Raw genomic sequence first — 25,435 nt, 5'->3', positions numbered from 1 at the left:
ACTTCATCAGAGCAGGCAGGCTAGACACCGTCTTCACGTGCTGTCAGCTGGAACACTTCCACGTCGAGAAGGCTCTCACAGCATCGACTCCACGGTTAGCCCACGAACAGTTCACAAAGGAAAGGCGGGCTAAAGGTGTGATGACTTCCTTCTTCCTACCAGTGTTTAAAACGAGGGTGGTTCCTCTGCATCCCACAAAGATGGCGAATGAAGTTCTTCTTTTTAGCATCCGTATGAACTCACAGATTCAAACACACTTGACGGTTAGTCCTCTGCACCTATGCTGCTGGCGCTCGCCTCCACCTCTGGCTGCTAAAGCCCTTTGAGGCGGCCCCCGGCCCTCACACAATCTCCCGTGGCCCCCGCTCTCAGGTGAAAGAACACGCCACTGTCTCGCACACTTCCTCCCTGGACCTACCACGAACCACTGTGCCGAGGACCCTTTCTTTTCGGTGGGAGATGTTCAGAAACCCCAACATCGGCCCCAGAGGCTTGCACTGCTACAGGACCTGCCACAGCATCTCAGCCTGGCCAGTGGGCAGAGCTCAAGCCACATGCTTAACTCAAAGAGACAATACTCCATGCGGACAAAGCGATGCTTCTAAAACAGCCCTGTTTTCTTTAACATCTCTGTGATCTTGTTTGCTCCGTACCCACCACCCTGTGCCCCCAGCCTCAAGTTTCTGAGATGAATCCAGTCATGCGTTTCTCTGACAAACAACAATGAAAACACCTCGTGTCCTTTGTTAATGTTATCTTAATTTATTTTGAAATAGATTATACTATTTAATCTACTTTAGATCTAGATCTTAGTAATATTCACATTTCTCTCTGTCCCTTTAGAAAACCAGAAATAAGTTCCACCTCTTAAGTACTAAATATATACTGAAAATAACAATAAAAGCAAAAATTTTTTTTCAACCCCCCAAAACCCCATTATGCTTCAACATACTTTGTGGTTAAGAGCAAATTAGGATTAACAACAAATGCAGGATGCATGTGGGAGCCAACGATATTGCTCTACGTTCTACTAGGTGACCTAAGAGTTAGTAACACAAAAGTTTACTGTTAATGTTTAGTTACATAATAAGTTAAACAACTTTAAAGGATTTATTCTTCTCCCCCAAAAGATAAAAGCTGAAAAAATATGTTTAATGAAAAATATTTAGAAGATTTAAAAATGACACCTTATCTGCTTTAATATCTTCTTGCTCTGACAGCCAGTGATTGGGAGGACAAAACTTTCTCCTTGCGTCTCTGGACTTCAACATTTTCACTAGGTTGGTGATAACCTGAGAGGGAGAACAGGAACACGTCACACGCAGGCTCGGGAACTACGGCAACACTTCCGGTCAGGAGTGAGAGGCCACGGCACCACTTCACCTCCGTGCCCGAGGACGCGGGCTTCCGTGGTGAAGAGCTGGCTAGACCGCCACCAGGTCTGTCTGCAGAAAAGCACCTCGTTCTGTGATTACAGGAGTTAGCTTTAGGTACAAAGCGGTTAATATCTACCGGCAAAGAGAAAAATTATTAACACAAATGTGTGCAAGGGCTGATTTCTTAAAAACTGCAAGAGAGGCAGTAATTAAGTTTTAAAACACAAATGGGGAAACCTATTAGCCCATTTGAGCTATAATAAAAGACATCTCCAAGTACAACAATTTCCCTAAGGTAAAACACATTTCTTATTTTTCTGAAAAACACTCTATTCAAGGCTGCTGGCAGCGGGAGAGGGGTGGGGGGTGAGAAGCAGTGTCCTAGACACACCTGTCAACCTTCCAAAAAGAAAGATCATTTCAGTATTTCCCTTACACAAGCCTCTGGAATTAGGTCTGCGTCCCAGTGCAATTCCACGCAAACTCAGCGTAAAGTCCTTCAGAAAGCCTCCCCGCACGCTCTGGCTACCACCCCCCACACCGCATTATCACAGCCTAGTCCTTCACTGCTGTTTTCCCTCTCTGGCTGTGTGGTAAGCCCCCCATGAACAGAACCCAAGTACCTACCTAGAAACCTACTAGGTACCTGATGGTGGACGACTGTATAATAAATTCTGTGATGTACGATTAAAGAGATCTTAATGGTACTGTCTATTTAAAAAAGACATGAAGTTATACATTAAATAGAAATGTGTTTTGTAATAAACAAAGATAAACCAACACAAAGTTGTAAAACCAAAGTTTTAAACCTTTACAACCAGGAGTTGATCAGACAACTACTATGAAGTTAATGACTATGATGGTATTTTCTGAAAAAGTCAGCCAGGCTTTCTGTACACATTGCCTCTAATTCAGTAAAATATAATTTGAATAAAGAACTAGGAAATGTCATTGTGTGTCCAACGAAAGTGGGTAAGAAAGGGTCCTTGGTTGATATCTCAGGCCACTATGACACCAACACTGGTTGGATGATCTGCCCAGTGACAGAGAAAAAGTAATGCTTGAGCGGTTTGGCCATCCAGACAAAACCACATTAGCAAAAACCTCTCAAGATCTAGAACACAGCTTGTACACTGGTGGATATATCTTGCCAATTTAGCTGTGACGTCTACCTTGTGGTATTTTAAAGCCTACTGTAATACTATGGTACTGTCCTTTTCGAATCAGCAGAAACTAGCATAGGTAAGCAATCAGTTGCTCAGGGGTCAGCTTACACACATGCAATGTTTTACGATGACTGATTTTAAGTGCAGCTGTGGTAGACTGAGAAAGGCCTAGTCTTTGGTTCTATCTGGTTAACCGCTGGTCATAAACAGAGTAAGGCCATTGACCTACGGCACCAACTCTGGGAAGTCTCTCGGTACTGCTCTTCAGAAGAAAAGACGAGATCCCAGTAAGTTCATTCCATGTGCTCTCTGGGTCTGAGACAAACTCAGTCGGGTCCACGCAGCTCGCACCAACAGATGCTCTTTCAACAGTGGAGAGTGAAGCACAGTCTTGTGGCAGGACGCACATTATGTCTTATCTCTCCTTTTACCTAACCAATTACATCGGTATTTTGAGTAAATTTGGATTTAACAGACATTGTGCTGAAATTTACCCACAACACACCACAACTGTTGACAAAAGACGTGCTTTCTGACAAACACTTATGTGTGTTTGTTTAATTGCACCCATTAACTTATGGCTCTCACACATCCCCCAGACTCTTGACACCATCCCCACTGCACACGCTCAAGTTCACAGGTGCCTAACCCCCAGGAGCAGGCTGTCATCCACCTCCCGGTATTCACCACGATCCGATCTATGCTGATGAGGACATTTCTTTTCTATAGGTCACAAACATTATCAAACTATCTAAGAGGTAATTAATGCCATAATTTACATTCCTCTTTTAAATTACTGTGAAATGAAACATTATAAAGTTTCAATATATGCAGTCTCTAGGACTCCCAGAGAAAATACAGGACACCTAGACAAACCTGAATTCCAGATAAACGTCAAATGAATTTTTTAGTATAAATATGACCCAAATATTGCTTTATTCAAAGTATATGTCTCAAATATTGTTTTTAAAAAGCATAAATGTATCCAAAATATTTCACAGGACATACTTGTATCTAAAATGCATTTGCTGTTTATCTGAAATCCAAGTCTAACTGGGTGACACATACTTCTACGTGTTAATTCTGGCAATATGAGCCCTGGACCAATTCCCCAAATAGTTTAGAAATGTCAGATCCCCTAAGAGCATTCTTCTCCTTTAAACTAGTTTTCTTCTAAGTTTTAGAGAAAAACACAAATTTTTAGTAACCATGAAAATTTTAACTGGATCCATTCTGTGATTTCAGAACACCTTTAAACACATTCCCTTCCTCTGCATCCATTTTCAGTATCACAAACTGTTAGGAATATTTAGTACTGAAAACGCAAAGTTTACATAGGTAACTGTTAAAAAACCACGTAAACTGAAGAGTGTCACAGGTAAAGAAAATTGAAGTAACGATTTTATACTGGATCAATACAGACGCCCAGTGTCGAGATCAAAAGACAGTTTCTCTTTCAGTTAATTTTATCAAAGCTCCTCGCACAGACATGCCTACTACAGAAGACAGGACCAGCACCGAGAGACCGGCAGGATTAACTTCAGTCCTGGGGTGCAAGTCTGCAATCTGAGATCAGAGGTTACTAAGATCTGCCCAAAGGGAATTCACCACACGGTCAGGCCTGTGGGTCAACACAGCTGCATTTCAGAACCTCCTGCTGACAAACACCCCAACGGGCACCACCAACAGCAACTGAACTTAGTTCACCTGAGGTGAGCCCGTCAATAATTGTTAACTGATCCCTAGGAGGTCGTGAATCACAGTGAGACTTGAGAACCAGTGTGTTAAGAAACATGAAATAAAACAGCAAACAAGCAGACACTGGGATAACTACATGTCCCTCACTCAGTACACAGTTTTGGCAGACTTTAACAGTTATAAACCATATTAGTGTTATATTTTACATGATACGTTTAACTCTTATCTCCCATGTCATCTTCTTCCGCGCTGGATGTAAACTTTAATACTCAAAAACTAACAAAATTACTGAAGCAAATACTCAGAAATGCACAAAACTGTTATGCGTGTTTATCTGCCATTGAAATAAAAAACAGGTGATATCAGGGAATTCCCTGGTAGTCCAGGGACTGGGACTCTGCACTTTCACTGCTGAGGGCCAGGGTTCAATCCCTGGTCGGGGAACTAAGATCCCACAAGCCGCGCAGACCAAAGAAAAACAACAAAAAACAGAACAGGTGACACCTACAAGCAGGTTTCCCTTAACCCCAATGTTAAAAGGACCAAGCAGATGACTGATTAGAAGCACACAGATGACTCATAAAAATCCCACCTGACAACGGTCCAAGTTAAAGACTTTAAATGTTCAACTGTGATATTTCTGAATGGAGACCACTGATACTTAGCTTTATTACTGCAACAAAAAAATACAGAGTCCAAATTTTGAAAGGCAACTGTAATAATCTTTTTGTCTTAAATTTGGTTATGTAAGTTCGAACATCTTAGGTAATTATTTTAAAACTTCAAAACAAAGCATAGGACACAGCACATAATTTATGGGTACCTAAGTGTGGTAAATGTGTGATGTGATAAATATACAATAAAGAATTTTTTCGATTTTGATTTCATAATGAAGAATATGTAAAAATGAAATACAGGGCTTCCCTGGTTAAGAATCCTCCTGCCAATGCAAAGGACACGGGTTCGAGTCCTGGTCCAGGAAGATCCCATATGCCACGGAGCGACTAAGCCCGCGCACCACAACTACTGAAGCCCGCAGGCCTAGAGCCCGTGCTCCGCAACAAGAGAAGCCACCGCAAATGAGAAGCCTGCACACCACAACGAAGAGTGGCCCCCACTCACTGCAACTAGAGAAAGCCCACGCACAGCAACAAAGACCCAACGCAGCCAAAAATAAATAAATAAATGTTTTTTAAAAATGAAATACGGGCTTCCCTGGTGGCACAGTGGTTGAGAGTCCGCCTGCCAATGCAGGGGACACGGGTTCATGCCCCGGTCCGGGAAGATTCCACGTGCCATGGAGCGGCTGGGCCTGTGAGCCATGGCCGCTGAGCCTGTGCGTCCGGAGCCTGTGCTCCGCAACGGGAGAGGCCGCAGCAGTGAGAGGCCCGCATACCGGGAAAAAAAAAAAAAAAAAAAAGAAATACAAGAAAAACCAGTAAAGTACCAGCTCTTAAGATTATCATCTCATAAAAGGCCAGAATGACGATTTTCCTAGTGTAATCCAAAGTTTAGAATGACTTTAGCCGTTCTTTTTTCCATCCTGCGTACTCTTAGCTTTGTTCTCGCTCAACATCATCAGTTGAAAGTTTCTCTTTTTCATTATATAGTGATACTCAAAGAACAGGGACTCTGTCTGACTTCATTTATGATTCCCCAGCACAGGGTGCAGCCAATGTTCTCAGATAAACACAGTGGGTGTTTAAATACTGACAGTAACGACACCCTAGCCTATAAAAGTCACTAAGTGTAAGGATTCCTGCTGTCAACATGACTATTTGTTAAAGTTGGTGTATTTTAAAAGTCAAAGTATTCTGCAGCATGTTTAAAACACTACAAAATTATTTCTTGAAGTCAAACACAGAGAAGGACACGGGGCAGCTCTGCCACCTCCGAGGGAGCCTGGGTTCGCCTCACTGGCCAACACCGACGGTTAACAGCAGCACGTTTCCGTTCCAACGAGGCACTGCTGTGGCTTTCACGGTTTACTCTTTTTTTTTTTTTTTACGGTTTACTCTTTTAAAGAGTCTTTTCAAAACTGAAAAATGCAAACCAACCACCAGGAAAGCGAAACTCCCTCGTACTGCAGCCCTGTGTGTCCGTCTGTCCGGCGCACGCAGGCAAGGCAGGTGTGAGGCCTCCCTCCCAGTCCCTTCTCTCAGGCGGCTCCAGTTCAGCTTGGCAGCTGCACACAGAAGGCAAATCCAACAGGGGCTCCCATCGCCTCACAGGGCTAAAGCGATTATAGCTGTAAATTACACTTCAGGAGGAGTTTACAAATTTGATAAATGCGTAAACTGTTTTCGCAGCGTCAGTGCAGGGCTTGGAGACTGGCCTCAACTCTTCAGTGACAAGAAAGATGACTCCATCCACTTAAAAGTCTGTGTTCTGTGACCAGCCCCCAGGGCCTCTCTCAGAAATCAGTCTGAGAGGGGCCACCAGGAGGCTGAAAAATGAAAGTGGTTTTGGTGGTTGAAGGAGTCGGCTCTCATCATGTGCAGCTCTGGCAGAATCACCAGAAGGCAGGAAGCCACTGGCCAAATGCTACTACTTTCTTTGGTTGATTCTACCTTGAATCCTTCAGCTAAAATCTGACACTGAAATATACATAAAATGCTAAACGTTTATTTTCGTACTTTTCAGAGGGACAGTGGAGAGGAACAGCTGAGTTCACATGCTGCCTCCATCATCTACCAGCTATGTGACCTCATCTGCAAAATGGGGATAATCATAGTATCCTCCTCACAGAATTACTGCTTTACATGAACTAATATATGTAAAGCCCTTAGAATATTGTCTGAAACATAGCAACCACTGAGGGTTAAATTCTTATTATTTCATATTAAGGATAATTTTTTCTTAAAAGAAAAACTAATAGCAGCTGAATCCTTTCAAAGACTTGCCTTGATTTTGTTTTGTTTCGTTTTCTGGGCTCAGCTCAATAGCAGGCAGTACAAAAAAAAAAATCTTTTTCAAAGAACAGGAATCTCATTCAGAAACTTGTCTTCAAATAAGTCTGTTCTAAACTCAGAAGATCTTTATAACAACTCAATTTCAAACCTAAAACAATCCTGTTCCAAAAAAGGTGAATTTTTACCCTAATTCTTTAAAAAAAAAAAAAAAAAAAAACCAACCACAAAAACCCCTCAATCCTTAATAAAGTAGTAATGAGTCATAAGAAAAAATTCACTACAAAATTTTCATCTAATGGTTAAGCAAAATAAAATAGGACCAGGGAAAAAACACCTTATACAGCATTATTATTATTATTTTTCCAGTACGCGGGCCTCTCACCGCTGTGGCCTCTCCCGTTGCGGAGCACAGGCTCTGGACGCACAGGCTCAGCGGCCATGGCGCAGGGGCCTAGCCACTCCACGGCATGTGGGATCTTCCCGGAGCGGGGCACGAACCCATGTCCCCTGCATCGGCAGGCGGACTCTCAACCACTGCGCCACCAGGGAAGCCCTATACAGCATTATTAAATTCAGACATTTCTGGGTCCTAAAGATAAGCCTGTCATGAAAATTATGAAATTCTGTATAGGTGCTATAAAATAATGAAATTATCTGATACTGTACACAAAACCTGATAACATACATAATGGAAAGTTTTACTAACAAAGATCCCAGAGTTTAATTAAATACTTAAAAGAAAAACATACATGCTACCATTAATACCCCTATCCAGGAAAAGCTTACATAAGAATTACAAGTTTTAAATGGTCAATATAGCTTATTTTTAACTTAGAAAAGATGCAGAAGTGTCAGTCTTTAAGCAAGGATATATTAAAGGGCTCAACAAGTGACCCTAAAAGTTTACTTAGAAATACAGAGATAGGTAATTAAAATAAATTGTGCAAACATATATTACATCAATCTGCACAAATTATAAATTCAGGGATGCATTAGCACTGTATTCAGTGCAATCAAAACATTATCAGTTACTCTCACTGCTACTAATGCTCGTGCTCATAAGTGAAATGTGTTGTAAAATCGGGCAGAATGGGCTGGACAGAGCCTATCGTGTGCTCCTAGGATGAATAAGCAGTCCGTAATTAGCCCATCAGGTTAAGTGCAAGCATTAATGGGCCCTTCCTAAAGTCTAGCTTGACATCTTTCTCCAAACATGGCCAAGAAGAAAGTTCCATTAGCAATATTAATACAAGCTTAGTTGATCATTTTCATTCAATTAACTTCTTTCAATTAAATAGATAGCTTGACAAAAGCAGTGATAAAAGACCTAAAGGGACAGCTGATGACTCGAACTGAACATTAGCGTGCGAGAGGTCGCTAGTATTAAACGGACTGTAAATCTAGCATTCAATTTGGAAAATGCATTTCTTCTGCTCTCACTCCTTTAATGAGCGATTTTAGCTGACTAGATGTGTTTGCTGCAGAAATTTCATGGGAAGTCAAGCACCCTTTTTCTTTTCTTTTTTTCTGCCCCAGTAGTTCTATTCTCAGTGGTGGTGGTTTCCTGCCAACATTCCAGCCACAGTAACTCATAACTTCTCTTTCTGCATGGTTAAAAATGAAGATATTTTAAAATAATTTATATTCAACTTGCATCAAGTTAATGATCTTATTCTACCTTTGTTACTCAATTTCTTAGAAGATTAAATACATAAAATATGTAAGAGATTTTTTAGTGAAAAATAAAACTGAAAACATTAAAAAAATTTTAACTATACATCACCTTGTCATTGGAAGTACCTGGGGCGATTTATAAAAGATACATGTAACAACGTAGAAACAAGGCTTTAGAAGGAGGCAAATGGAAAATGAAAATGACTTTTCTTCAAAGTTTTTCAAACTAACAGTTGTGCCTGAAACAAACCTTATTTCTGTTCTTCTAAAGACCTGCACATCATTTCACCTCAGTAAGCAAAGCTCTTCATACACTCGTTACCTTAAACAGCTGGATCCACCGTTTCTGCTCCATCTGTATACACTGCTGCATTTCAGAATTAGTGGTAACGCCAATACTCTGAAAGGCTATAATATATTCTTCTCGAACTTCTGGTTTTGTTTCTGGATAAGCCAACTTGATGATCCCTAAGCATGCATCTCGAAGGCACCGAGACAGCATTATCAGCTCTTCTAAAGTGAAAGGCATCATTGATGATTGTCTCTGACCTACAACTGGAAAACATAAACCAAGTTTCTATCACATTTGGGTTTCTTTTTCATTTCTTAACACACTGAAAGACTTAAAAGGCTTAAAACTTTTCTATCACCTATGAAAATGGACAGGCCATGAGGCCAGCAACAAACCAATTCCTCAAAATTCTTACCTTCTATGGGATCACCGAAGAATTCATTATCATGTATGGAAATCAGTGAATGACTAAACAAGGAGCTGAAAAGGTAAAAGAGTGGGATGATTCTACTAGAATCTTCAAAAGACATAGGAGAACCCCTTGATATCACCTGAAGCAATGGTACCATAGACCTAGAATTGGGAAAAAGGAGGAAAAAAAACACAATGATTTAGTTTGGGAACAAATTAAGACATGACATCAGACAAATATAATCAGGGAAAATAACGTTTACATTAGCAACTAAACTACTTCCAGGGGAGGCAAAGTCATTCTAACAATACAGGTTAACAAATAACATAAATTAAAGAACAGGCCACCAAGCCACCACTCTTTATTAATGTTCCTGCTACTATCTTCAACTGGATAAGCTTAGTAATTTGAGAGCGAACCAGTGGTCCCAAGGTTCACCGGAAGAACAGAGAGTAAGTAACGCCACTCTTAAAGACACACACTTTACTTTTATGCTGAAAACCACGCCCTTTCCCCTCTACGAAGGCAGATGGGTCTGGTCTCATGAAAAATTTATCCAGCCACTTACATTTAGGAACATTCAAAACAGTTAAATGTTGAGCCCAAATTAGAACCTTCAGGTTGTCTCCCCTTTAGATACTGGGCCTTGTTTCCACCTACCAGCCCCGTAACTGTTACGAGGAGTCCCGAGACCGCCTGGCGCAGCTCTAAAGCGAGCTGGTCTCTTTCCCCTCCCAAGAGCTGCCAGCTATCACGTTTACTTCTCCCTCCTGGTTAAATGCGTTTCCTTCTCTCGCTGAACACTCAGCTCCCAGAGGCTCCCCGTGAGCTCCTCCCCAGCGATAAAGCCCCGCGGCCTCTCCAGTATGTCCGGGTGGTCCTGGGTTCACAGACCTTGTGGGCAAGATCGATCTCTCATCTTCCTCCATCCGCACCTGCACCTCGAACATCAATTTTCCCCAAACCAGTTATCTAGGAGGCGACATGTGATGAGGAGTCACGGCCGCAAATTCCCCAGGGGCCGGCCCACCACTGCCCCAAGTCACATGGGCGAGCAGAGCAGGAGGTGAGGCCTGCCTGAGGCGCTGTCCTCACTGGGGGTTTTGGTCAGCTCGGATGAGCCACCTGGAGCTCTAGGGTGTCCACGGGGCACAGTACAGGGGACAGCATGCCACCACCGGGGCTGAAGCGCAGGGCCCGGCTGTGCAGCCTGGGTGCAGCTCCCGCCAAGGAGCAGCACACTCGGGCCAGTGTCCCACGCGGCCCCAGCTCTCAGCACAGAGCACCACGCTGAGAGAAAGCCATCCATGCAAAGTAAAAGTGCAGTGAGGGCAGACACAGAGGGACAAGCACGCCGTCTTCCCCCCTCGCCAACTTGGGGACCACAGAAAAAGGCTGTGTGCCTGGGGCATCGCACAGCAGTGGCCAAGTCCCAAGAGGACAGAAGCCCCCATCTTCCCCAGGTCGCCCCCACCAAGCCTAGCCCTGTGCCATCCACACAGCAGAACAAAAGGGTAAGGTCATTTGTTTTGCTGATACTGGTAAAACTAATAGTTTGTATCTTTTAGTTCCCTTGTCACTAACAGCAGAAGTACAAAAACAGTGGATAATACTGACAAACAAACACTATTTAGGGGGACATGGCACAGGTGGAGTTAAGCAGCTGCAATGTGGAGAAAGTACTTCCTGAATCTAAGGGGACAACAAAGCCGCTCTCAGCTGCGACCCGTCAATAGTCCTCGGGTCTAAATTCAGCATCGGCGTCAGTTATGCACGTATATGTCAGGACGCATAAAACTCTTACACTGCTTCCCTAAGAAAAGATTAGGGCTGGGCTTCCCTAGTGGCGCAGTGGTTGAGAGTCCGCCTGCCGATGCAGGGGACACGGGTTCGTGCCCCGGTCCGGGAAGATCCCACATGCCGCGGAGCGGCTGGGCCCGTGAGCCATGGCCGCTGAGCCTGCGCGTCCGGAGCCTGTGCTCCGCAACGGGAGAGGCCACAACAGAGAGGGGCCCGCGTACCGCAAAAAAAAAAAAAAAAGATTAGGGCACTTATGCAACATTAGTTTATTTGTTCTCTTTAACCCCCTGTGAGGTAAGCAGAAGGAAGCAACCACGTTCACGCCAATGGCAGGAAGCGCGACCGGCAAGAAGGGTCAGCTGGGGCCTGGGGCCTCACCCAGCTGGGACTGGAATGAAACATGCCTCCTGATTCTGCTGACTGCTCCTGCCATCAACACTGACTCAGATACTCCTCTCAACACAGGTCAAAGACTTCTGTGCAAATAAAAAGTCCGCAATTTACTGTAATGAAAGGAAAGACACCGATTCGCGACGCAGAGAGTTGGCTGGCTTAGGGGCACCGACGAGACCTCGGACAAACGCTCACCTCTGTACACACCCTCAGAACAGGGGTTTCCACAGGGGGCCGGGCAACTGCCCCCCTCCCCCTGAAGTGAAAGAGCTTCTCGTCATCTCTAGAAGCTTCTAGTGAATGCATTCTTGCCTTGAAAAGCTTTAAGAGGGCCACTGTAAGTACTACTAACCACTGGAGCCAATGTGAAAAGGAATGGGCAGGATATTCTCAAAACAGGCCCTAGTGAGTTAAAGACAATAACCGAACCACACCAGCCTCACCACGCAGGCCCGTGGCAGGGCAAAACACCCTCAGGTTAGGTTTTGGTAAAGGAGGCCTATCAGAAAACAGAAACCAGCTGCCCAGACTCTCCTTCAGCTTTACCTGCATCCCCATCACCGAGGGGCCACAGCTCCGGGCTTCTAACCCAGGCCCCGAAGCCAAGCCCCAGGGCTGGGGCCAAGAAGTCTACACTTCGACACACTCCTCTCAAGAGCCTTACGCTCCCTGAAGCTCAGGAGCCCCAGCTGCGTAAGTCCCGCTAGGAAACCACTGATATCTTCAAGTTACGCTTCACGCCATTTTCAGGAAAATCAGGCATTTCATCTTAATTTTATTCCAATAGTAAATATGATCAGATACACATTAGGAATGTGTTAATACACTGTAAGCTTCTTGAGGGACCTTATTTTAATAAATTAAATCACAAAGAAATTCATTCTCAAATGAGCTTTTAAGAAATAATGAGTTTTTAAAAATTTGTATACCTTCACTAACTTATAATATTAGTAATTTAATATAATCAATACTATCTCATTTTTTTTTTCACACGCCATGACTCCATCTCCTCACCAGGATGCAAATGCCATAGACAAACAGGCAATCATCAGGCAGAGCCCGGGCGGGACCGCTGCTGCTAAGCTGAGACACTTGGAGATCAAGGATAATTTCCCGTTCCAGTGATCCCCAATCTTTTTTTGCCCTAAACAAAGCTGTCATTCATGAATGTCAAGGCGGGCATAGTCATAAGTGTTTGAAATACACACACACACACACACACACACACACACACACACACACACACACACACACACACACACACACACACACACACCCTAGAAACCTTACATCTTAATTTGAAAATCACAGGATATAAAGATACTTTCTAGACCTTCAGTTATCTCTCTCTCCTCTCTACTGCTGCCGCTCACTGTTGAGACGAGAGACATGGCTCCACCCTTCTGCGTTGCATCAGCTCCCGTGCTGTCATTCAAGACTCCTTTCAGTCATGTAAGATGCATTAAAATTACATGAAAAAAACATGAAAGTAACTCAAAGTTACGCTATGAGTACCCTGCCCTTCCTCTAGCAGTGGGAAGAGGACTGGACCTGGGCTCCTTTGGCACAGAGCTGGCTGGGACCCACCCGAAGGTGCTGCAACGGGACCATATCGTCCTCCACACACCACAGTGACAAGCTTGAGACCCAAAGAGCACCACATGTGTACTGTGTCACAGACCAAGGGAGATTGCAGGTGGATGCACAGTGAAATGCTGGACACCCCAAACTCACCCACCAGTAAGGCTTTCTGTTTCTTGTCTCAAAAGAATATAAAATTTGTTTGAAAGAGGAAAGGAGAACTTCCCTGCTGGCGCAGTGGTTAAGAATCTGCCTGCCGATGCAGGGGACACGGGTTCGAGCCCTGGTCTGGGAAGATCCCACATGCTGCGGAGCCCCCATGCGCCACAACTACTGATCCCGTGTGCCTAGAGTCCATGCTCTGCAACAAGAGAAGCCACAGCGATGAGAAGCCTGCGCACTGCAACGAAGGGTAGCTCCCGCTCGCCACAACTAGAGAAAGCCCACACACAGCAACGAAGACCCAACGCAGCCAAAAATAAATAAATAAGTAAATAATATTTTTATATGTGTGTGTGTGTGTGTGTGTGTGTGTGTGTATATATATATATACACACATACATATATTAAAAAAACGGAAACCCTCTTCTTTCCAAAGGCTGGCCCTAAAACAAAGAAGTGCTTTCCTTCCCAGGACAGGCTGGTTCACGGCTGCAGGCAATACGGTGCTGGCTGTGATCTCCACCGCGTGCAAGGGCACTTTAGAAGCTGAGTCTCCAGTGAACTGAGTCACACACTTCTTTTCACACTACAGTACAGAAGGACTGGCTCAGACCCCAGACAGGAGAAATTCATCATGGTAATGGCCTCCGTCCATTTACCGTGAAGGATTTTTGAATATTAAATTCTCTACATATTATGCATTCAATAAATATGTATATTAAAGATTTTAGCTTTCAAGTTACATGATTCACATAAAAAATCGAATTATTTCAACAAAAAGGTTTAGAAACCAATTTCTACAATACTTTATATGTTTTAATGTTTGTATTCGTGGTAAATTTGCTTCAAATCTATATTTTCACTATCAAAAGCAGGGAAAAGACATATGAAGCAAAGAAATTTCAAGTTTCTGATTTTCAAAACATGACTAGTTTTGTTTTCGTTTTTTTTTGGCTGTGCCACGCAGCACACGGGATCGTAGCTCCCAACCAGGGACTGAACCCACGCCACCCGCAGAGGAGTCTTAACCACTGGCCATCAGGGAAGTCCCGACTAGGATTTTTAAAACAAATTTACCCTCAGATAAAGCTATACTCTTAATAATATACACAGATAAACAACTGTAAATTTAGGCATTAATTTTTTCACTTTGTGAAACTGAGACCATCTAGAATTTTTCTTCTAATATGAAATAAGCTAAGTATAAGCAGTACTTAAAAATACCTTCTTACAGTGCTTTTTATTAGATCGCCACTTTCCATGTCCTTAAGCTCAATTTCTAAGTCTGTATAACACATACCCTGTGATCATCCGTGTTGTCATAGAAGATATGAGAAACCAAAGGTGTCTCAGAAACCTGGCATTGAAGGCTAAACTGTAGAGAAGCCTAAAAAGGAACAGGGGAAATAAGAAAGAGTTAGCAAATATTCATTCAATATATTTCTTCAAAAAGAAGAAAGCTATAAACTGAAGATAATGTACTATTTAGAAAATATCTGTATTAACACCACAAATCACTTCCTTCCTACAGCAGGCTGCTTAAGGAGTACAAATGAGAACTAGTCCGTGCACCCCAACTGTGAGAGCCACTGTCTACTGTTACGGAGCTAAGCTGGCCCTGAGCTGTGCCTATGAGACCAACCCCAAAGAGAACCGGATGGGCCGTTTTCAAGCACAAGCTGAGTTTGCTGCCCCTCTGAGTACGTATCACAACACATTACTACATCACAATATTATGTATTATTACTACCAAGACACATTAAAATTTTAGAAATATTTTAATAATCTTTATATTAAATAATTTAAAAATATTTTAATATTTAACTGATTTTAACATCCCCCCTTTAAAACAAACACATAAAAATGTGTTTTTTAATGTTAACTAATATCTCACAACTAATTTAAATCTAAAAATATATTTTAAAGGCTTTAAAGACCCCTCCTGTATAATATCAAATTGATTAAAAAGGCTAAGGAACTTTGTGGGTAACCAAGTTTAACTTTAAACTAGCTTTACTTAGTATACTGCATTTTTGTAATAGGATATAATTTTTAGTCACAAAGTTATAATCAGGAGAAAAAACCTGTGTAAAACATTTTTACACTCTTTTTTAAAGAGGGTACTATCTAGTGTAATTTTAGAAGGGCAGGAGTCAAAAATCAAATTTCAAACTTATGAGACTACATCACAGTAAAAAAGGTTTAGGATGGTAGGAAAATACGGTTTTAAGAAAGGGATGTGATCTTACTTTAGAACCATCTCAGAAGAACAAGAAGGTAGAAGGGCAAAGACAAAGCTGGTTAGCGAGCAGGACTAAAGAGCACAGAAGCTTTCACTGTGGTATTAGAGAATGCACAAGGAACGATCCTGGAATGCAAACCTGAAGATCAAAGTGTTCTGAGGACAGGATCCCGTGTTTTTAATACCCATGTATCATCTAGTCCTATCTACTTTTTATGGGATGTCTGACCCCCAAAGTTGTCACGTAGCAGCCCCCAGGCTCCTGAGGAGCTAGGAGAGAGCGCCTCTGTCTCCTCAACAGCGCGACCACCAGCCCTGGGGTCTCCTGAGACCACCCCCAGGTCCTTTCCTGAGAAATGGCCATTAATAGTAACTGGACGATCTGACTAAATAAAAGCACTATGCAGTGTGTATCCCGATTCTCTATGGAGTTAATTACCACAGTTACTGTAAACTGTACTGAGTATAATACAAAAGATTTTAATAGACTAAATTTTGCAAAAAGTGTATTAATTTAAATGCCCATAGTGGAAGAGAAAGGAATAGGGTTTAGATAAATAAGTCACTCTTCAATTTAAAAGTCTCGAATTTAATTGCTTATTTTCCTGCATTCCATCAAAAACACCAGATACGTTCTTCAGCATTAGCAATTTCTAGGTCTACAACAGTGATTATGGAGTACTGGTTTTTAAAAATCCAATCCAATTTCAGTGTGGTGCATTTTGAGATGTTCAAATGGCATTAAAAGCATAATCATTTAAAAAATAGTGGAAGCATAAAAGAATATGTGAAATTTACCTAGAATCATGAATCTTAGGCTAGAAAGAATCTATTAGATCATTTAGCCCAACCACTCTTCAAGTGTCATGTAGACCAAAAGCAACCTGTTTTTATGAGAAAACGAGGGGATTGTGGTACATCAATCCTAAGGTCTTTTCCAGCTTAAAAATATGAGGATTCTACAAAAGTGAGTTATGTTTGTCACAAGTACATACTTCATAGATGGTAACAACACTATACTAATTCATTAGGTTGAGAAATTAAAACAAAAATTATTGGAGTAACAAAAAATGGTAAGAACACAATAAATCATAGGAGATCAATTAAATAAACCATGGAAAACAGAATAAAAACAAAGCTATAAAAAACATGAACATTCAACATGAAGGAATTCTAGAAGGTAGTATCTGCTTGCCTTCTTTCTCTTTAATTAAGAAATTAAGGTCTTTTAAAAGAGGGTACTATCTAGTATAATTTTACTGACACGATTTCTTAAATTTGTGTTGAATATAAATACTAACACTTGGCACCTCAGAGGTCTGAGGAACAACGTACTGTAAGTAGGTGTTTCCTTTGCTCTTTTTTCTTTAACAACAACAACACAGGGAAAAGATCTTTAGCAACATTTCATCCCATCTTCCCAAAAATAATCAGTTAATACCTTGGAATAAACCATCCAGACACGGTGGACAGATGTAAACAAAAATGGGTTCTCCCAATACATTCTCCTACAAGACAGTTTTTCACGTACAATGTAACTAACATCTTTCCACATGAATACATATACACAGCTCTGAAACATTATTCTAATGGCTACACGTTTCATGTTATATTTCAAGTTAATTTTTTTCTAGTTAATTTTGAAACAACTACAGTTCCTAAATTAATCACTCAATAGGCAATAATAAAACAAATTATTAAACCTTTTATAAATTAATAAAGGTTATTTGGGACTTTACTGCTAAAAGGTAAGGAAGTGAAGTATTCTTTACATATACTGGGATATATTAAAAATTACCCATTAAGCTTTATTTAGCTGAGACAACCCTATGAGTTAATTAGTAAAGGACTATTCAAGTTATTAAAGAGAACACAGTGGAAGACTCCCGCTCACACACAGGCAGTAAAGGTCATGACAGCAAGGCTTTCTCAGAGACTTCCTCTGTATGTAAAGGTGTCACACGTAAGAGAAATATGACAAGTCACCCACCCAAAGACCATTCTGCTCTTGCCGCACACAGTGCAAATGTGATACTTTGTGTTTTCCTGCTGAAAGTATCACTTTTTTGGCAAAAGCAATATTAAAATACACATATAAATTTCACCTGTGAATAACGCAAGACTAAAAGTAAGCTCCGAATTGCCTTACTGATAATAAAAATTTTAAGGCGTATTTCAGCTTGAAGCAACCTAAAGCATATTTTCTTCACAAACTAGGAATTAAGAGCAGAAGACAAGCTTCAGACATACAGCTGTGTTAAACTAACATCCCAGTGCTGAAACCACGACCAGGGTAAACAGACAGTTCCCTTTCCCCTGATAATTAATTTTCTTTAATTTTAAGATGAACCGATTCAAAAAACGTACCTTCCCTCATATTAGTTTAAACTAAAATGGGAGGAAGCAGCATTCGCCACCTTAGATGCCTCCTTGATATCCTTCCGTTTTACTTCTTTCAAGAAAACTTGAAAAAACTTTTAAACAGCCTGTGTGTATATAATGTTTTTTCCAAGTTCACTCGTATTTCCTGTGGACTGTCATCCTCAAAAGTTTAGAAAATTCTTAGAAGTTTCAAAACTCACTACAAATTATATTCCTAAATTTGACTAAAGCAGGCCTGCTTTATTAATTTGATGCCTCTAACAATAACTACTGCCAATTCATTTATAATCTATATGATTTCAAGATAGGCAATAATAAAGTCATTGTGTTGAAATGTCAAAAAGCTCACAAATTTTATCTGACTTTCCTAAGAATGCAAATTATAGCAATAGCTGCTTAAATCTATTGTTTATACCAAAAATATCACTGATAATAAAAGCAAGCATGAAACCATAGGCAAAAATAATAATAATAGTTTCTCTGTAGGTACATTCTCAGTATTTTTTCTAAAATACTATAAAAATTTGTTTACAAAAACATGAACAGTATGTAGTACTCCTGGAATACCCATGTAACACAAATTTGCATTTTTCTCCGCTGAAGTCATTTGCACAATCATTCTATCTCAAATGATTAAAGATATGAACTTACAAACAAAGAGGTAAGGGGGTACTCATTTTCACATTTACTTAATAGTGCTTAGAAAACAGATGAGGAAGCGGCTATACGCTCCCAGGGCACACAACTGTCCAAATCACAATGATTAATAACACAAGACACAATTAAGCTGGCTCATTCTATTAATTTTTGGTAGAAAAATCAAGCACCTGATACAATAAAACTGATTCTGATGGCTTACCATATGAGGTATGAACAAGAGAACTAGAGGAAAATTGTAACACCAACCTTTCCGATCCTTAAAACACTACCTTTAAAATTCCATTTCAAAGTCTCTAGATGTTAATGAAACAGAAGAGCCAAGCCCCAAAGAATAGCTCATCCACCCACCTGAAGTGTAAACCCAAACTCCTTAAAATCAACTTTTAAGGGAGTACCTACCGTAAAATGAAAATTTCACTAGAAGCTGTAATTACAGGCGAAATCTCAGGATATAAACTCAGGAGGGTTTCTGAAAGATGATCACCTGTGCATGACTCTAAGAGACAATTCAGCCAAGAAAAGACAAGGAGGAGGGCAGAGGCACTCTGGACAGACACCAGCACAGGCAAAAGGAGAGAGGCATGAAATACCTTGGAGGCGTAAAAAATAGCAAGAAAACGGAAGTAATGAAGCGTGGCTGGGGCAAAAAGCCCTAATTTTATGGCTGGAAACGGAGTCAGAGGGGTAACCAAACACTGGATTAGGAGAGGGCGCTGCACAGCACCAGGCAAGGAGATGCGAGTGCTGTCCTGAGCCAAAGGGATTCAAGCAAGAGGGTGAAATAACGTGGGTTACATTTCTGACAATTCAGTCTGGCAACACAACACAAAGTACGCAGCACTCACATACCACGGTGACAATGCATACAGGGAACTACGGAGAGAGCCTAAACTCGCAGGCAACGCTGTCCACCAGAACTTTCTGTGATGGTGGAACTGGTCCACACTGTGCTACCCAACGTGGCAGCCACGGGCCACACATGCCTACTGGGCACTTGAAATGTGGCTGGTGTGACTGAGGAACTGGGTTTGTACCTTTATGTAATTCTAGTTAATTTAAAGTGACACTGCAGGCCCAGCGTGACCCCCAGGGTTAGGGGAAAGATGCGGAGTTCAATTTCAGGCAGCAGGAAAGGAGCGTGAGGACGGCCCCTGTTAATCAGTGGCTGCATGGGAGTCTGGAGCTCCGGGAAGCAGGTGAAGCCGCCTGTGTGGACGAGATCACCCAGAGAATCCTCTGAGCAGAAAGGAACTGAGGAACTGAACAGGAAGAGAAGTCTAAGGGTTAGGAAACACTGTAACAGAGACAAAGAAGAAGCCACAGAAAGCACTGAGAAGGAGAAGCCTGTGACGACAAGGAAATTCTCGAGAATCCCGTGGCTTAAGCAAAAGGGTTTCAAGCAGAGGGACGAGGACGAGGGGCAGACGGGCGCAGGGGCCCCGGCAGCAGCGGGAGGCCCCAGGGGACCGGGCGGCAGCGCGCAGTGAGTGAGGCCCTCGTCCAGCGTGGGCAACACTTCCTAACAGCACGGATCCGCCCAACACAACACCAGAGCCCTGCCCGCTAAGCCTGATTCCGAGTCAGCCAGGGGTAAAGCTGAGCGCCTGCCCACAGGCTGTCCTCAAGGGTCTACTTAAATATCCCACTTTCTAGGCTTAGTTCTCTAGATACTGGGACAGTGCCTGCCTTTTTCTCCCCTCCCACAATACAACCAGTTAATATTTATTCATATTTAAAATTAGTGAATATGAATTTTTAATCCAAAAATTTATTCAGATTTCCAAGTTCAATGGTAAGATTTACAAATTTTCTTTCATAAAAGGAGATGGCAGTCCATTGCTTAATTTTTAAAAATTAAAATAATTCACATAATCCAAAGCTCAAACCATATTAAAAAGTACATGGTTCAAAGTCCATCCTCTCCTCCTCCCTCAACCTCCCCAGCAGAACCAGACGTGTGAGTAATCGCTTCTATGAATTTCTTGTGAACGCTTCCAAGTTTCTTTATGCAAATACACATTCTTACTTTTTCCACCTTTCAGACACAAGAGATATTCACTGCTCTATATCTTCCTTTTTTTTTACTTAAACATATATCTTAGAAATCTTTCCATATCAATGTAGGAAGGGCCTCCAAATTCCTTTATACATCCTGACAATCAATGTTAAACAGAAATTAAAACCTCAAATTCCAACCCTGAAAATAAGAGGGACTAATATGAGCCTGGGAAGAGTTGAGAGTGAGCTATCAGCCTAGGAATTTACTAATCATCTTTTAAACACCTTAAAAAAAGTTGCAAGTAGTTAAAATCTACAACAGTTAAAATAAGCCTATTTGCTCTTTTATGAGCTATGAAAAACATTCTAAATACTCAAAACCTAATATATTTAGGCCATAAATAAAATTCCTGGAGTACTTTCTTAGAGGAAATAGGTGCTGTACTCATAAAATCAAGGCTACATATAAAGCTCCTTTACCATTAAACACCTTTTGGAAGCGGTTCACCGGTAAACCCCAGGCCAGGGCAGCGACGCATCAAACCCAGTCATTACCACCCAGAGCAATGGACCTTGTGCTCCAATAAAAGCAAGGGGCCTAGTTCAGCTGCAAGATCCTCAGATCTCACATCCTGCTCTGACGCAATTAGCCCCCAGAGAGCTAATCGCCTAACCCCGGGCTTGCAGTTTCCCGGCATCTTGCTGCGTCCGACGCTAATAAACACCAGCGAGCGAGGACAGCACCTCATTAGTCGGTTGCCTTAGTGTTTACAAGGCAGCTGCAGGTGATGCGCTCCCTGCATACAGCCCGTTTCAAAGAACGCTTTCCTAGCAAAAGAAACAGCTCTTTTCATGTTACGGGATAGCATTTTACAAACAGAGGGGCTCTGTCTGGTCACACAGGACTCAGGCACCCACGCGCATCACAGAGGGTGGCCCCTCAGTTCCTAGTGGAACCACTACACTCGGGCTCACTGCGCTCCTCTGAGCATTGTTCTGTTAAATTCTAGGAAACTGCTCAACTATCACTCAAAATAGAGGGAAAAAATATCAATAGTTTAAGGTTACTGTCACATTCATCAGCCACATTTAAATTCCTATGTTTCTTGTCCGTCTCAAAAGTTCATTTCAAAGTTTTGAAAAACAAAAATTTTTCAGGTACCAAAGTAAACTGTCAAGGGCACTCTGACCAAAAGAGTGCTATGAAAAAGCCTAGAGAGACAAGTAATACGTTGGTTCTATCATCCAGGCACGAGTCAGACTTTTTAAAGGGGTGGCCAGGACTAAGCTCCCCTCACCCCAGACAGCACACAAGAGGACCTTCCTGGATTGGTTAACATGTCAAAGACCAGGGAAAGGACTTAAACAGTATTAGCTGGTTTAGAAAAGAAAAACAAACAAACGTTCATTTTCCATGACACTGGCTGGAGGGAGCGCATGGCCAGCACAGGGAGGAGAACCCGCCGGGGACCGAGGCACCCACGCCCAGGAGACTTGCCTGGCCTTGGGTACCATGACTCGGTGCTGCACCATGAGTGTATGGCAGATGGCCGCCATCAGTGTGAAGGCCTCCTCGCTGGCTGAGTCCCTCCAGACCAGGTTTAACAGGGTGTTGGTCTGCTGTTTCGTATCCAACTTTTTCAGACATTCCTCGGTTATGTACGGTACTGACAGTCTACCATCCTCCTAAAACACACCAGATGGGTTAGTCTGAGTTAAACATATTCTATTAGAACTCAGCTCAACACTACAAAGATAATGTAAAATCTTATTTTCCTTCAACTGAAAACATAAGAAAGGCGTTACCTAAAAATTATCCACATCACAACGAACATATCAATATCTCTACCAAGTCCCCCGTGAAAGTAAGCTGAAATCCTCTGGAGACCCTAAGTCATTACCCATGGTAGGTGCCAATTTTGCCCAGCATGACAACACAGAACTGTGAACACTCAGTCTGTGCTTTAATGTGACAGTATGTTTAGTCCTTACAATTTAAGAAAAATTTAATTCATATTTTTCAGATTGCATTATACTAAGCACACATGTGTGAAAATGTATTACCATCTGATAAAACTTTCATTTTAAATTATCTAAGATACCACAGTTTAAGCAAAATCGTCAGAATATTAAAGAACTTAAAAAGCATCAAATGAAATACATAGACCTGTTATTTTACAGCTTAGCGTCCCTAGAATATCTGACTCACCGACTAAAAGCTGAGCTAATACTCGATGCAGTTTACCTATTTGGGATATTAACCAAAGATACATACTTTTTTCATATATGTACATATATATGAGTATATAAAAATGACTATATATACAACACTGGGTGTTACTGACTGTACTGTTTGGAAACCTGGATGAATATAATTTATGTAACTTACAACAATCTACCAAATAAAACTGTATTAGCGGTGTATCTAATATATATATATATATCTCTCTCTTCACTTAAGATACAAATCGCATTTTGTACGGGCACACCTGGGAGATACTGCAGGTTTGGTTCCAGACCGCAATAAAGCAAACGTGGAAATAAAGTAATTCACATGAATTTCCTGGTTTCCCAGTGCATATGAAAGTTATGTTTACACTCTGTCGTAGCCTATTAAATACATAATGCAATAGCATTACGTCTTTTAAAAAAACAATGTACACACCTTAATTTAAAAATGCCTTATTGCTAAGAAATGCTCACCATCACCTGCCAACAAACAACCGCCAAAAACCTTCAATGTGTAAGAAGTGGATCATCTGAGAAGTGCAATAAAATGAGGTGTGCCCGTACAAATAAAATTTAAATTTCAGATTCTCTGTCTTCTAAAAACAGAAGTTTTATCTACGTCTCATCTACAGGATCCCACTTTTTTTGACCATACAATAAAATTCACACTTTTTGGTGTGCAGTTCTGAGTTTTGACAGATGCAAGAGTTCCAGCACCCACCAAAACTCTGTTTTGTCTCTTTGTAATCAACCCTGTCCTGGTCTAAGCCCTGGCAACCACTCATCTGTTTCCCCCTGACCTCCTGTTATGGCTTTTTCATCTCTGCTAAGGGAGCCCTGTGCCCTTTCACTCAACCCCCCAGCTCCCACCCCACACAGCACGAGTCACTCTCAAGTGTACGGCTCCTGGGACTAGACTCGGCTCGTTATTAACCGAAGAGAAATTTCCTAACCAAAAAAATATATATCTAAAACCTAGTACAGCCACACCTCAAGCCATTTCCATTGTGTAATTAAGAGAAAAAGACGTCAGTGGCAGGCAAATTGTGCGTATAAGTGACATAAAGCTTTTTATTCCTTGAAAATGCACAGTAAACAACGCTCGGTGAGAAGTGGGAGATAATATGTGACACTGTTCGTAAAATGAATTTAAAAACCAATCATAGTATTTATCATCTATAAAATTTGCGAAAATTGACAAAAGATGTTGTGTGCTGTTCACAAGCCAGGGTAAGAAGAAACTGAACCTTATTTTTTCTTCTAGGGGCTGAGGAGGAGGAGGAAAGGGACTGACTGTTAATGGATTTGGGGTTTCTCTGTGGAGTGATGAAGATGCTCTAAAATTAGACAGTGGGGACGGCTGCACCGTTATGTTACTATACGAAAAGTCACTGGATTGTGTATTACTCTAAAAGGGTGAATTTTGGAACTTCCCTGGCATCCCAGTGGTTAGGACTCTGCACTTCCACTGCAGGGGGCACAGGTTCAATTCCCGGTTGGGGAACTAAGATGCCACATGCCGTGCAGCCAAAAAAAACAACAATATTTTTTAAAATAAATAGATAAAAATAAAAATATATTTAAAAAATAAAAAGAAAAGGGTGAATTTTATGGTGAAGTGTATCTCAATAAAGTTATTTTTTAAAAATTCTTTACAAAAAGAAAACGTAGAACAGCGCCTGACACACAGTAGGTGCGCTTCCTGAGAACTACAGCAGCTCAACCCTCTAACCCAATCATTTCACTCCTAGGGACTACGTCCTAGTAATGATCGAACTAATATACAGGATGACCTATTTTACATTAAAAACCAAACACAAAACCATGTGTCTCCACATAACCTTGCACAGACGTAAGGAAAAGGTATGGAAGAGCTCGTGTCCAATCACGAGGACAGCTCTCTCTGGGGAAGGGCACGATGGCAGTGTAGGTGAGGGGCCCTTATCTCTACAGCTGAAGGCTTTACAATAAGAATGTCTTGATGTATTACTTATATAACTAGAAATAAGGACGGACACAAGCTTTTGACTTCCGATGTCACATGAAGCTGGGCTCGGACGCACAGGACCCGGGAGCTTACTGGAGCACTTGTCTGCGTGTCTGTCTCTCCACTCTCATCTTCAGAGTCACTGGCTGAATCCTGACAGCTTGTGTTGGCAGGTGAAACCGGCAACCGAGAAAGGAGGGTCTGGAGGACGCTCAAATACACTAGCAGTCCCTCCTCAGACAGGGTCCCTTTGTAAAACAATCAGTTACAACCGTTAATTAAAAGGGATCAAAAAGAAACTGGAAAACTCAGGTTCACATTTTTCCTGTACTCAGGGAGGCATTTCTGACCAGGACTTATATAGATGTGTGCATTAAAATATACTAGAGGAAGATACCAAAATTCTACAATAGGCACATGAGCAGTTTAGCATGAATGGGGAAAACATCCCCGCACTCCCAGGAGTTCTCC

The 25,435-nt window shown here is 41.7% G+C and overlaps 1 protein-coding gene across 3 annotated transcripts in view; it reads right to left on the bottom strand.

Moving 5' to 3' along the window:
• UBE3C (ubiquitin protein ligase E3C) overlaps positions 1 to 25,435 on the bottom strand; it is a 118,558-nt gene that overhangs the window by 49,758 nt on the left and 43,365 nt on the right. For all 3 annotated transcript variants that reach the window (XM_067747589.1, XM_067747590.1, XM_067747591.1), the window contains 6 exons: positions 25,058 to 25,212; positions 22,247 to 22,434; positions 14,767 to 14,853; positions 9,534 to 9,691; positions 9,149 to 9,381; positions 1,188 to 1,292 (listed from right to left, as the gene is read on the bottom strand). In XM_067747589.1, coding sequence (XP_067603690.1) covers positions 1,188 to 1,292; positions 9,149 to 9,381; positions 9,534 to 9,691; positions 14,767 to 14,853; positions 22,247 to 22,434; positions 25,058 to 25,212 — 926 coding nt within the window. The remainder of the gene's footprint in view (positions 1 to 1,187; positions 1,293 to 9,148; positions 9,382 to 9,533; positions 9,692 to 14,766; positions 14,854 to 22,246; positions 22,435 to 25,057; positions 25,213 to 25,435) is intronic.

Source organism: Pseudorca crassidens, chromosome 8 (assembly GCF_039906515.1).
Source record: "Pseudorca crassidens isolate mPseCra1 chromosome 8, mPseCra1.hap1, whole genome shotgun sequence".
NCBI classification, from domain to species: domain Eukaryota; kingdom Metazoa; phylum Chordata; class Mammalia; order Artiodactyla; family Delphinidae; genus Pseudorca; species Pseudorca crassidens.
This window is presented reverse-complemented; position numbering and strand designations above follow the sequence as displayed.